Consider the following 15,742-nt stretch of genomic DNA (forward strand, 5'->3'; position numbering starts at 1 on the left):
GTATGCGAGAGCAGACTTGACAGAACACATACAATATTAAAACAAGTAGATACAGAAGACTAGTGTCAAAGACTGTCCATTAATGTAGCATAAGTTATAGCGTTACAGAGTCTTACAGCATATTAGGTCAATGGCCACAGATGTAACTAATGTGATATATTATTGTGGCAACGTTTCGCTCTCCAGGAGCTTTGTTATGTCGCTACAGTACTGTTACAGTACACCTACAGATTAGTAATCAAAATTTAATCTAATGATGACACTGCCAAGGGTGAGATTACCCTTGTAATAATAATAATAATAATAATAATAATAATAATAATAATAATAATAATAATAATAATATTTCTACAAGTACATGATACAACTTATACAGACCATAGCTGACATCAATGACATACTATACAGAAAACCCCTGGGTATGTAAGCTCTGAGCACACACACACACACACACGCACACACACACACATACACATGGGCGATTTCAACCACAAGAAGATTAATTGGGAAAACCTGGAGCCACATGGGGTTCCGAAACATGGAGAGCCAAGGTGATGGATGTGGTACTGGAAAACCTCATGCATCAACATGTTAGAGACACTACCAGAGAGAGAGAGCTGAGGATGAACCAGCAAGGCTGGACCTTGTGTTCACCCTGAGTAGCTCGAACATTGAGTACATCACATATGAAAGGCCCGTTGGAACTAGTGATCACGTGGTTCTGAGAGTAGAGTTTCAAGTGCAGAGGGTAACAGGAGAATGATGGGAAAAGCCAAACTACAAAAGGGAGGACTACATAGGTATGAAGAACTTCTTGCAGGAGGTTCAATAGGGAAGAGAATTGGCAGGAAAGTCAGTAAACGAAATGTTGGACTACGTAACAACAAAATGCAAGGAGCCAGAGGAAAGGTTTGTTCCCAAGGGCAACAGAAATAATGTGAAGACCAGAATATGCCCCTGGTTTACCCCAAGGTGTAGGGAGGCAAAAACTAAGTGCACCAGAGAATGGAAAAAGTACAGAAGACAAAGAACCCAGGAAAATAAAGAGATTAGTCGAAAAGCCAGAAACGAGTATGCACAGATAAGGAGGGAGTCCCAGCGAGAGTAAGAAAATGGCATAGCATCGACAGTCAAGTCTGACCCGAAGCTGTTGTATATCCACATCAGGACGAAGACAACAGTCAAGGACCAGGTAATTAGGCTGAGGAAAGAAGGTGGGGAGCTCACTAGAAATGACCAAGAAGTATGTGAGGAGCTTAACACGAGATTTAAAGAAGTATTAACAGTGGAGACAGAAAAGACTCTGGGAATACAGAACAGAAGGGTACATCAACATGGGATATATCAACAAGTGTTGGATGAAATACACAAAACCGAGGAAGAAGTGAAGAAGCTGATAAGTGACCTTGATACCTCAAAGGCTGTGGGACCAGACATCTCTCTGTGGATCCTTAGAGAGGGAGCAGAGATGCTGTGTGTGCCACTAACCACAATTTTCAACACATCCACTGAGACTGGGCAACTACCTGAGGTAAGGAAGACGGCAAATGTGGTCCCCATTTTTAATAAAGGAGACAGAAACGAGGCACTAAACTACAGACCAGTGTCAATGACGTGTATAATATGCAAAGTCATGGAGAAGATTATCAGAAGAATGGTGGAGCACCTAGAACGGAGCAAGATCATAAACGACAACCAGCACGGATTCATGGAAGGTAAATCCTGTGTCACAAACCTCCTGGAGTTTTATGGCAAGGTAACGGAAGTAAGACACGAAAGGGATGGGTAGATTACATTTTCTTGGACTGCAAGAGGGTCTTCGACACAGTTCCTCACAAGAGATTAGTGCAAAAGCTAGAGGATCAGGCAGGTATAACAGGAAGGGCACTGCAATGGATCAGAGAATACCTGACAGGAAAGCAACGAGTCATGGTACGGGATGAGGTATCACAGTGGGCGCCTGTGACGAGCGGGGTCCCACAGGGGTCGGTCCTAGGACTAGTGCTATTTTTGGTAAATGTAAATAACATGATGGAAGGGATTGACTCAGAAGTGTCCCTGTTCGCAGATGATGTGAAGTTAATGAGGGAAATTAAATGAGATGAGGATCAGATAGGTCTACAAAGAGACCTGGACACCTGGTCAAGCAACTGGCTCCTCGAATTTAACCCCTTCAAATGCAAAGTCATGAAGATCGAGGAAGGGAAAAGAAGACCACAGACAGAGTATAGGCTAGGTGGCCAAAGACTGCAAACCTCATTCTAGAAAAAAGACCTTGGGGTGAGTACATCTCCTGAAGCACTCATCAACCAGATAACTGCTGCAGCATCTGGGCGCCTGGCAAACCTGAGAATAGCATTCCGATACCTCAGTAAGGAAACGTTCAAGACACTGTACACCGTGTACGTCAGGCCCATACTGGAGTATGCAGCACCAGTTTGGAACCCACACCTGGTCAAGCACGTCAAGAAATTAGAGAAAGTGCAAAGGTTTGCGACAAGGTTAGTTCCAGATCTACGAGGAATGTCCTACGAAGAAAGGTTAAGGACATCGGCCTGACGACACTGGAAGACAAGAGGGTTAGCGGAGACATGATAACGACATATAAAATACTGCGAGGAATAGAGAAGGTGGACAGAGACAGGATGTTCCAGAGATGGGACACAGAAACAAGGGGTCACAATTGGAAGTTGAAGACTCAGATGAGTCAAAGAGATGTTAGGAAGTATTTCTTTAGTCATAGAGTTGTCAGGAAGTGGAATAGTCTGGCAAGTGATGTAGAGGAGGCAGGAACCATATATAGTTTTAAGACGAGGTATTATATACCTCGTGGATCAAGAGTGACTTAGCAGCGACCAGCGAAGAGGAGGGGCCATGAGCTGTGAATCGACCCCTGCAACCACAACTAGGTGAGCACACACACAAACATCATAGTGTCAAACTCATAAACATCTACATTAATCATAAACAGTAATGCTATGTCCACAAATGGCTCTCTGCCATAACTGGGCAATAACAAACACGTTTCAGATATATATATATATATATATATATATATATATATATATATATATATATATATATATATATATATATATATATATTATATATATATTTTTTTTATTTTTTTTATTATCACACTGGCCGATTCCCACCAAGGCAGGGTGGCCCGAAAAAAGAAAAACTTTCACCATCATTCACTCCATCACTGTCTTGCCAGAAGGGTGCTTTACACTACAGTTTTTAAACTGCAACATTAACACCCCTCCTTCAGAGTGCAGGCACTGAACTTCCCATCTCCAGGACTCAAGTCCGGCCTGCCGGTTTCCCTGAATCCCTTCATAACTGTTACTTTGCTCACACTCCAACAGCACGTCAAGTATTAAAAACCATTTGTCTCCATTCACTCCTATCAAACACGCTCACGCATGCCTGCTGGAAGTCCAAGCCCCTCGCACACAAAACCTCCTTTACCCCCTCCCTCCAACCTTTCCTAGGCCGACCCCTACCCCGCCTTCCTTCCACTACAGACTGATGCACTCTTGAAGTCATTCTGTTTCGCTCCATTCTCTCTACATGTCCGAACCACCTCAACAACCCTTCCTCAGCCCTCTGGACAACAGTTTTGGTAATCCCGCATCTCCTCCTAACTTCCAAACTACGAATTCTCTGCATTATATTCACACCACACATTGCCCTCAGACATGACATCTCCACTGCCTCCAGCCTTCTCCTCGCTGCAATATTCATCACCCACGCTTCACACCCATATAAGAGCGTTGGTAAAACTATACTCTCATACATTCCCCTCTTTGCCTCCAAGGACAAAGTTCTTTGTCTCCACAGACTCCTAAGTGCACCACTCACTCTTTTTCCCTCATCAATTCTATGATTCACCTCATCTTTCATAGACCCATCCGCTGACACGTCCACTCCCAAATATCTGAATACATTCACCTCCTCCATACTCTCTCCCTCCAATCTGATATTCAATCTTTCATCACCTAATCTTTTTGTTATCCTCATAACCTTACTCTTTCCTGTATTCACTTTTAATTTTCTTCTTTTGCACACCCTACCAAATTCATCCACCAATCTCTGCAACTTCTCTTCAGAATCTCCCAAGAGCACAGTGTCATCAGCAAAGAGCAACTGTGACAACTCCCACTTTGTGTGTGATTCTTTATCTTTTAACTCCACGCCTCTTGCCAAGACCCTCGCATTTACTTCTCTTACAACCCCATCTATAAATATATTAAACAACCACGGTGACATCACACATCCTTGTCTAAGGCCTACTTTTACTGGGAAAAAAATTTCCCTCTTTCCTACATACTCTAACTTGAGCCTCACTATCCTCGTAAAAACTCTTCACTGCTTTCAGTAACCTACCTCCTACACCATACACTTGCAACATCTGCCACATTGCCACATATATATCTGTACCGCCCAGGGAGGTACTACCGTCCTGCCAAGTGAGTGTAAAACGAAAGCCTGTAATTGTTTTACATGATGGTAGGATTGCTGGTGTCCATTTTATGTCTCATAAACATGCAAGGTTTCAGGTACGTCTTGCTACTTCTACTTACACTTAGTTCACACTACACATGCATGTACAAGCATATATATATATATATATATATATATATATATATATATATATATATATATATATATACACCCGTCTGGGTTTTCTTCTATTTTCTTACTAGTTCTTGTTCTTGTTTATTTCCTCTTATCTCCATGGGGAAGTGGAACAGAATTCTTCCTCCGTAAGCCATGCGTGTTGTAAGAGGCGACTAAAATACCAGGAGCAAGGGGCAAGTAACCCCTTCTCCTGTATAAATTACTAAATTTAAAAAGAGAAACTTTTGTTTTTCTTTTTGGGCCACCCTGCTCTGGTGGGATATGGCCGATTTGTTGATATATATATATATATATATATATATATATATATATATATATATATATATATATATATATATATATATATATATATATACTTAGGCATACCTGCTCGTTAATGCAATATATTTAATCGGACAATCAGGTGGCAGCACCTGAGTTCGTTAAACCATGCAGAGATGGTCAAAAGATTCAGCTGGAGTTCAGATCAAATATCAGAATAGGGAAGATATTTTAATCAAAGTGACTCTGACTGTGGAATTATTGTTGATACTAAACAGGGTTTTTTAAGCATCTCAAAAACTGCTGTTCTGAGATTTTCACGAACAACAGTCTCTTGAGTTTACGGAGAATTTTGTGAAAAATACAAAATATTCACTGAGCAGCAGTTATATGTTCGAAAACACCTTGTTAATGAGGGGTCAATGAATGGCCAGGCTGCTTCATGCTGACAGGGAGGTGACAGTAACTCAAATATCAACGAGTTACAACAGCAGCATCTCTGCACGCACAATACGTCGAATCTTTAAGTTGATGGGCTACAGCAGTACAGACCACACCGGGTTCGACTCCTGTCAGCCAAGCACAATGGACACAACAAAACTGGACAACTGAAGACACAAAACTTTGCCTGCCATGACGGATCGCGATTTCTGCTTCGACTTGCAGACAGTAGGGCCAGAATTTGTAGTAAACCTCTGAGATGTAGATGAAGGGGAGACTCACTGCATGAATGTGCAGTCGACAGTTCTGCAACAGCAATTGCATGATGCTGTCATGTCAATACTGCATGATGTTGTCATGTCAACACTGCCTGATGCTATCATGCCAACACTGCCTGATGCTGTCATGTCAGCACTGATGCTGTCATGTCAACACTGCCTGATGCTATCATGTCAACACTGCCTGATGCTGTCATGTCAGCACTGTCTGATGCTGTCATGTCAACACTGCCTGATGCTATCATGTCAACACTGCATGATGCTGTCATGTCAACACTGCCAGATGCTATCATGTCAACACTGCCTGATGCTGTCATGTCAACACTGCATGATGCTGTCATGTCAACACTGCCAGATGCTATCATGTCAACACTGTCTGATGCTGTCATGTCAACACTGCCTGATGCTATCATGTCAACACTGCATGATGCTGTCATGCCAACACTGCCTGATGCCATCATATCAACACTGCATGATGCTGTCATGTCAACACTGCCTGATGCTATCATGTCAACGCTGCCTGATGCTGTCATGTCAACTCTGCCTGATGTTATCATGTCAACACGGCCTGATGCTGTCATGTCAACACTGCCAGATGCTATCATGTCAACACTGCCTGATGCTGTCATGCCAACACTGCCTGATGCTGTCATGCCAACACTGCCTGATGCCATCATATCAACACTGCATGATGCTATTATGTCAACACTGCCTGATGCTATCATGTCAACACTGCCTGATGCTATCATGTCAACACTGCCTGATGCTGTCATGCCAACACTGCCTGATGCTGTCATGCCAACACTGCCTGATGCCATCATATCAACACTGCATGATGCTATCATGTCAACACTGCCTGATGCTATCATGTCAACGCTGCCTGATGCTATCATGTCAACACTGCCTGATGCTATCATGTCAACGCTGCCTGATGCTATCATGTCAACACTGCCTGATGCTGTCAACATGAATGTCTAAGTAATGTTTCCAACACAGTGTTGTATCCATGCCACCAAGAATCCAGACAGTTCTGAGGACAAAGAGAGGGAAGCCTACCTAGCACTGGAAGAACTGACCTTGCAGTACACCCGTCCAGTACTGGGTTACTCACATGAAGCGCTAAACTCAAGTGGGTCATTTAGTGCCAAGACTGGTCGAAACTCAGTCCTTCGTCACGTGTGTAGGAACACACGTGCCCAGACCCGAAGATTGTGTGTAGGAACACATGTGCCCAGACCCGAAGATTGTGTGTAGGAACACATGTGCCCAGACCCGAAGATTGTGTGTAGGAACACACGTGCCCAGACCCGAAGACTGTGTGTAGGAACACACGTGCCCAGACCCGAAGATTGTGTGTAGAAACACACGTGCCCAGACCCGAAGATTGTGTGTAGAAACACACGTGCCCAGACCCGAAGATTGTGTGTAGATACACATGTGCCCAGACCCGAAGATTGTGTGTAGGAACACGTATCCATGACGACTAGCCTCAGGTAGCCGACACTACTGCAACTTCTGTTGATAGAGAGAGAGAGAGAGAGAGAGAGAGAGAGAGAGAGAGAGAGAGAGAGAGAGAGAGAGAGAGAGAGAGAGAGAGAGAGAGAGAGAGAGAGAGACAGACAGACAGAGACAGACAGACAGACAGACAGAGAGACACACACACACACAGGTGACACAGAGGTACAGGCGACACAAGGAGAGAGAGGGAGTGACAGGCACACAATGACAGGTAACAGATACACAGAGAGACAGGTGATAGACATGGGCGAGAGGGAGAGACACTCCTGGCCATCAGCGCCACCTGTCTCTCTCAGTCTGCATGTATCTATCAGTCTGCATGTGTGTCTGTAAGTTAGGTTATCAGAGTGTCTGCCTCTGCTTCTCTCTCTCTCTCCCTCTCTGTCTCTGTCAGTGAGAGTGGGTTACCTTGCATGGCTTAGTCTGAGTGAGTTAACCCAGTAGAAATCTAGTCAAGCAGATCAACTAACGTTATGGCTTGACCTTATGTCTTCCACCCTTCACACACACACACACACACACACACACACACACACACACACACACACACACACACACACACACACACACACACACACACACACTTAGTACATCTAAAAGGTTTGCAAAGGTTTTTCAATTGAGTAATCAGACAGTAATTTCTTACATATGGTACTGATGGCATTTACATCAAAATAATTTTAAATATTGCTTGTTTCTGATGTATATATATATATATATATATATATATATATATATATATATATATATATATATATATATATATATATATATATATATATATATATATATATATGCGACAAAGAAAATCAAGTATTTCTTCACTAATACATTGCCTTCATCTGAAATACAAGTTGATACATTGGTATACACAATACTGCAAGAGTTAGGTAGGAAGCACAAGGTGTTGTTGTCTTGACGAACAAACAAGCAGAGAAAGTGGCACAGCGGGGCTACATATATTGACATCAAGGTTATCTTTCTGAAGAGGAGGAGGAGGAAGAGGAAAAGGAAGGGAGCAAAGAATGAGCAGACTTACCTAGTCTCGGAGTCAGCAGGAAGGTGAGTAGGAGCAGCCATGTCAGGTGCAGGACGAGAGACAGGTGATCCATGGCCACTAGCCTCACTGATGTCCCCTTGATATCTGCCTCTTGTGGTATATCACTCCATCTTCCCTTACGTTTCCTTTACACACACGCACACTACACTAAATATTCACAAGGTGTTCTTGCACACAGTGTGTACACCGCTTGTGATCACTCCCTCTGCCTTCCTTCACCTTGCAGCGAAGGCAACACAGTCTAAGTATAGGTCATAGTTGCTGACACTCGTCTGGTGGCAGCTCACTGACCACCTAGCTAAAACACAGTTACGAGGCGGGACTAGGACCTGTGACTCGACCCCCTGCAAAAACAACTGCATCACCACAACTACTACATGCATATAGGAACCAGCTGACATACATGGACACAGGTGGATTAGAACACCGTATCTTTAACTTCCTGTAACTAACATTACAACACTAGTCACTGTATCTCTCACTACCTGTAACTAACATTGCAACACTAGTCACTGTATCTCTCGCTACCTGTAACTAACATTACAACACTAGTCACTATCTCTCACTACCTGTAACTAACATTGCAACACTAGTCACTGTATCTCTCGCTACCTGTAACTAGCATTACAACACTAGTCACTGTATCTCTCATTGCCTGTAACTAACATTACAACACTAGTCACTGTATCTCTCACTGCCTGTAACAAACATTACAACACTAGTCACTGTATCTCTCACTACCTGTAACTAACATTGCAACACTAGTCACTGTATCTCTCACTACCTGTAACTAACATTACAACACTAGTAACTAACTCTCACTACCTGTAACTAACATTACAACACTAGTCACTGTATCTCTCACTACCTGTAACTAACATTACAACACTAGTCACTGTAACTCTCACTACCTGTAACTAACATTACAACACTAGTCACTGTATCTCTCACTGCCTGTAACTAACATTACAACACTAGTCACTGTATCTCTCACTGCCTGTAACTAACGTTACAACACTAGTCACTGTATCTCTCACTACCTGTAACTAACATTACAACACTAGTCACTAACTCTCACTACCTGTAACTAACATTACAACACTAGTCACTGTATCTCTCACTACCTGTAACTAACATTACAACACTAGTCACTGTAACTCTCACTACCTGTAACTAACATTACAACACTAGTCACTAACTCTCACTAACTGTAACTAACATTACAACACTAGTCACTGTAACTCTCACTACCTGTAACTAACATTACAACACTAGTCACTGTATCTCTCACTGCCTGTAACTAACATTACAACACTAGTCACTGTATCTCTCACTACCTGTAACTAACATTACAACACTAGTCACTGTATCTCTCACTGCCTGTAACTAACATTACAACACTAGTCACTGTATCTCTCACTGCCTGTAACTAACATTACAACACTAGTCACTGTATCTCTCACTACCTGTAACTAACATTACAACACTAGTCACTGTATCTCTCACTACCTGTAATTAACATTACAACACTAGTCACTGTATCTCTCACTACCTGTAACTAACATTACAACACTAGTCACTAACTCTCACTACCTGTAACTAACATTACAACACTAGTCACTGTAACTCTCACTACCTGTAACTAACATTACAACACTAGTCACTGTAACTCTCACTACCTGTAACTAACATTACAACACTAGTCACTGTAACTCTCACTACCTGTAACTAACATTACAACACTAGTCACTGTAACTCTCACTACCTGTAACTAACATTACAACACTAGTCACTAACTCTCACTACCTGTAACTAACATTACAACACTAGTCACTGTATCTCTCACTACCTGTAACTAACATTACAACACTAGTCACTGTATCTCTCACTGCCTGTAACTAACATTACAACACTAGTCACTGTATCTCTCACTACCTGTAACTAACATTACAACACTAGTCACTAACTCTCACTACCTGTAACTAACATTACAACACTAGTCACTGTATCTCTCACTGCCTGTAACTAACATTACAACACTAGTCACTGTATCTCTCACTACCTGTAACTAACATTACAACACTAGTCACTGTATCTCTCACTGCCTGTAACTAACATTACAACACTAGTCACTGTATCTCTCACTGTCTGTAACTAACATTACAACACTAGTCACTGTATTTCTCACTGCCTGTAACTAACGTTACAACACTAGTCACTGTATCTCTCACTGCCTGTAACTAACATTACAACACTAGTCACTGTATCTCTCACTACCTGTAACTAACATTACAACACTAGTCACTGTAACTCTCACTACCTGTAACTAACATTACAACACTAGTCACTGTATCTCTCACTACCTGTAACTAACATTACAACACTAGTCACTAACTCTCACTACCTGTAACTAACATTACAACACTAGTCACTGTAACTCTCACTACCTGTAACTAACATTACAACACTAGTCACTAACTCTCACTACCTGTAACTAACATTACAACACTAGTTACTGTATCTCTCACTGCCTGTAACTAACATTACAACACTAGTCACTGTATCTCTCACTACCTGTAACTAACATTACAACACTAGTTACTGTATCTCTCACTGCCTGTAACTAACATTACAACACTAGTCACTGTATCTCTCACTACCTGTAACTAACATTACAACACTAGTCACTGTATCTCTCACTACCTGTAACTAACATTACAACACTAGTCACTGTATCTCTCACTGCCTGTTGTTAGTAATGTTAGTTTTACATCACCAGTCACTGTATCTCTCACTGCCTGTAACTAACATTACAAGTTCAACTGAACCGTTGGTATTCCCAGTACAGACAAGATATTCCAGTCACATATACGTGTAGGGAGACAGTCCTGTGCACTTGTGGGGAGACAGTCACATGTACGTGTAGAGAGACAGTCACATGGACTTGTGGGGAGACAGTCACATGTGCGTGTAGAGAGACAGTCACATGTACGTGTAGGGAGACAGTCACATGTACTTGTGGGAGACAGTCACATGTGCGTGTAGAGAGACAGTCACATGTACGTGTAGGGAGACAGCCACTTAGTAGTACACAACAGTCTGGTTACAGTCAGGTGTTGAACTGGCCAGAGAGGATGGAAGGTATATTTGACCAACGAGGACAGACGTATGTTTAGCCAGAAAGGACAGAACGTATGTTTGGCCAGAGAAGACAGAACGTATGTTTGGCCAGAGAAGACAGAACGTATGTTTGGCCAGAGAAGACAGAACGTATGTTTGGTAGAGAGAACACAGTTTGACATTCAGGGAGGAGAGAGCTTGGTCACTCAGAGGAGCGAGCGAGACAGTAACATCATGAACTCTGAAGTACCCAAGTTAACACCAGGAGTGTCAGGAAGTACACCTTGTGGCGTGTTAATGACCACCTTCAACCAGCTGCTACCTACCCACAACCACACTCCACTCCACACCACTCTACTCCACACTCCACTCCACACTCCACTCCACACTCCACGTTAGTCCTGTAAACAAGAAAAGATAACATTAATACAAAAGCTTCATTTGATAAAACTGATATATTTAATAGCATTGAATATAACTGATAACCCGTTATCTTAGCTCACTCACAAGTTATCTTAGTATGGTGATACTGGTATGGTGATATTAGTGTGGTGCTACTGGTATGATGATACTGGTATGGTGATATTAGTGTGGTGATACTGGTAAGATAATACTGGTACGGTAATACTGGTATGGTGAGATTAGTATGGTGATACTGGTATGGTGATACTGGTATGGTGAGACTGGTATGGTGATACTGGTATGGTGATACTCGTATGGTGATACTCGTATGGTGATACTGGTATGGTAATACTGGTATGGTGATACTGGTATGGTAATACCGGTATGGTGATACTGGTATGGTAATACTGGTATGGTGATACTGGTATGGTAATACTGGTATGGTGATACTGGTATGGTGATACTGGTATGGTGATACTGGTATGGTTACCTCCGCTGACCCTAACCGCTAAACGGCCGAAAAAATTAGCGGAAGCTAACACTAAACGCTAACCCCTAACTTTTTCACATGAATTCAGATACGGTTTAGTTTTCTCGTCTTTTCTTTTTAAGACTTTGAGAACCGACCTGGAGATCTTCCTAATAAGATATAGAGTATCAAGGTTATATGATGATCAAGTGGCGCTAGTGGGAAAATAGTGACAGACGAGAACACACTTGTCGCTGTACTGACGCACCATAACAAACAATATTCACCTTTAATATTCCAGTATAAGTACCAGGGTTGTAAAGTCACCTAGTAAAGCTACTTGAGTGCTGTACTTAAGTAACTTTTTTCGGTATTAACTTTTTAAAAAGTACTGAAATTGCTCAGTACTTTTACTACTTTTGACTACAATCTGATAACGATACGTTACTCGTTATATCATCAGTAATTTTTGAAAAGTAAACACCGAGAAAAGTTACTGAAGTAGCTGTACTTTATTACTTTACAAGACTGGGAAAGTTACTGTACTTTTAAACTCTCATAACTTGCAATACCCACTAAAACTAAGAAAATATAAAAAAAACTTAAGTAGTGGTTTAATAAGCGCTTATAATCATAAATACCTTACAAGATACTCCTGCAGGTGTTTATGCAGCGGTAGTATGAGATACCCAAGTGTTGCACATGTGTCTAATTTATCAACTTGTCGGCTCTGTGAACCATTCATCTACATTCTGTGAACCATTCATCTACATTCTGTGAACCATTCATCTACATTCTGTGAACCATTCATCTACATTCTGTGAACCATTCATCTACATTCTGTGAACCATTCATCTACATTCTGTGAACCATTCATCTACAGCGGTAGTGTGTTGCAGACGAACAGGTCCACAATCTTTGTGTCCACCACAGACTGACGGACGCTAGTGCCAGCAGCAACAAATGCTTCGCCAATGGTGGTCTGGCGTGCTTTCTTTGCAGGCGGCTGTGATAACTGGCTGTTGCTCCTGCTAGTGGCGCTGCCACAAGAAGATTACCCGTGTTTTAGACGGGAAGATCCGACCTTGATTCTCTCCTCAAACTTGATGGCATGCGATGGGTGTTTCCTCTTAACATGCGACTTCAAGTTGTAAAGGCTGGCCGCCTGTCCCTTGATGATGGTTACCTTGATGATGGTTACCTTGATGATGGTTACCTTGGGCTGGCCCATGACGCACAACAAGTACAAAGTATTGGTGTTTTTCGTATCCCTTGATTTGAAGACAAAATATTCAAACAGGTGTGGCCACGGGTTCTGCGACTCCAGGTCCTCAGCCTGAGCAGCCCCGGGCTTCAACCACAGCCGCTGCAGACTCCTCAACAACACCCTCAGCCTGAGCAGCCTCTGCTTCAACCACAGCCGCTGCAGACTCCTCAACAGCACCCTCAGCCTGAGCAGCCTCTGCTTTAGCCACAGCCGCTGCAGACTCCTCAACAACACCCTCAGCCTGAGCAGCCTCTGCTTCAACCACAGCCGCTGCAGACTCCTCAACAACACCCTCAGCCTGAGCAGCCTCTGCTTCAGCCACAGCCGCTGCAGACTCCTCAACAACACCCTCAGCCTGAGCAGCCTCTGCTTCAACCACAGCCGCTGCAGACTCCTCAACAACACCCTCAGCCTGAGCAGCCTCTGTTTCAGCCACAGCCGCTGCAGACTCCTCAACAACACCCTCAGCCTGAGCAGCCTCTGCTTCAACCACAGCCGCTGCAGACTCCTCAACAACACCCTCAGCCTGAGCAGCCTCTGCTTCAGCCACAGCCGCTGCAGACTCCTCAACAACACCCTCAGCCTGAGCAGCCTCTGTTTCAGCCACAGCCGCTGCAGACTCCTCAACAACACCCTCAGCCTGAGCAGCCTCTGCTTCAGCCACAGCCGCTGCAGACTCCTCAACAACACCCTCAGCCTGAGCAGCCTCTGCTTCAACCACAGCCGCTGCAGACTCCTCAACAACACCCTCAGCCTGAGCAGCCTCTGTTTCAGCCACAGCCGCTGCAGACTCCTCAACAACACCCTCAGCCTGAGCAGCCTCTGCTTCAACCACAGCCGCTGCAGACTCCTCAACAACACCCTCAGCCTGAGCGGCCTCTGCTTCAACCACAGCCGCTGCAGACTCCTCAACAACACCCTCAGCCTGAGCGGCCTCTGCTTCAACCACAGCCGCTGCAGACTCCTCAACAACACCCTCAGCCTGAGCGTCCTCTGCCTGAACCACAGCCGCTGCAGACTCCTCAACAACACCCTCAGCCTGAGCGGCCTCTGCTTCAACCACAGCCGCTGCAGACTCCTCAACATCACCCTCAGCCTGAGCGGCCTCTGCTTCAACCACAGCCGCTGCAGACTCCTCAACATCACCCTCAGCCTGAGCGGCCTCTGCTTCAACCACAGCCGCTGCAGACTCCTCAACATCACCCTCAGGCGGAAGAGAAACATCTCTCCTGTTCATAACGGTGACAAGGCACCCCGGTGATCGCTGCCACTCTAAGACTATAACAGTGCTCCTCATAGGCTGCTGCTGTTGGGTTGACAAGTCACGTTTACACGTAGTCAGCCAATAGCTTGCCTGACTGACTGATGGAGAAACTCCCACGACAGACAGGAACAAATACGTGCACCGTTGAAAAGACACTGCTTTCTGACTACCAACAATGTATGAATTCTTTTTAGCGGACTCAAAGTGAGCGGAACTTTATTTAGAGGAAGCTAATTGGTCTATCCGAAGTTAACGGAAACGCTAATCCGCTAAACAAAAAGTGAGTTCCGCTATTAGCTGTTAGCATATTAGAGTAATAGTAATAACAGTAGTAACTGTAGTGGTAGTAACAGTAGTGACTGTAGTAGTAGTAGTGACAGTAGTGGCTGTAGTAGTAGTAACTGTAGCAGTAGTAACATTAGAAGTAGTAACTGTAGTAGTAGTAACAGTAAAAGTAGTAACTGTAGTAGTAGTAACAGTAGAAGTAGTAACAGTAGTAGTAGTAACAGTAGTAGTAGTAACAGTAGCAGTAGTAACAGTAGTAGTAGTAGTAACTGTAGTAGTAGAAACAGTAGAAGTAGTAACTGTAGTAGTAGTAACAGTAGTAGTAGTAAGAGTAGTAGTAGTAGTAACAGTAGTAGCAGTAACAGTAGTAGTAGTAACTGTAGTAGCAGTAACAGTAGTAGTAGTAACAGTAGTAGCAGTAACAGTAGTAGTAGTAACTGTAGTAGCAGTAACAGTAGTAGTAATATAGTCGTAGTAATATACCATTTTCTATGATCCACTTGTATACTTCACATAATTTACACATCAACAAAGTAACAACATACTGAGTCTGGTGTTGCAGACAGTCTTCAACATTAACAAAGTAACAACATACTGAGTCTGGTGTTGCAGACAGTCTTCAACATCAACAAAGTAACAACATACTGAGTCTGGTGTTGCAGACAGTCTTCAACATTAACAAAGTAACAACATACTGAGTCTGGTGTTGCAGACAGTCTTCAACATTAAC

At 43.3% G+C, this 15,742-nt stretch overlaps 1 protein-coding gene across 1 annotated transcript in view; it reads right to left on the reverse strand.

Moving 5' to 3' along the window:
- Positions 1-9,001, reverse strand: part of LOC128687035 (cell adhesion molecule Dscam2-like) — an 817,703-nt gene extending 808,702 nt beyond the window's left edge. Inside the window, exon 1 of the mRNA XM_070082408.1 lies at positions 8,185-9,001. Coding sequence (XP_069938509.1) covers positions 8,185-8,257 — 73 coding nt within the window. The 5' untranslated portion in view covers positions 8,258-9,001. The remainder of the gene's footprint in view (positions 1-8,184) is intronic.
- Between the last annotated feature and the right edge of the window lie 6,741 nt (positions 9,002-15,742).

Source organism: Cherax quadricarinatus, chromosome 7 (assembly GCF_038502225.1).
Source record: "Cherax quadricarinatus isolate ZL_2023a chromosome 7, ASM3850222v1, whole genome shotgun sequence".
NCBI lineage: Eukaryota > Metazoa > Arthropoda > Malacostraca > Decapoda > Parastacidae > Cherax > Cherax quadricarinatus.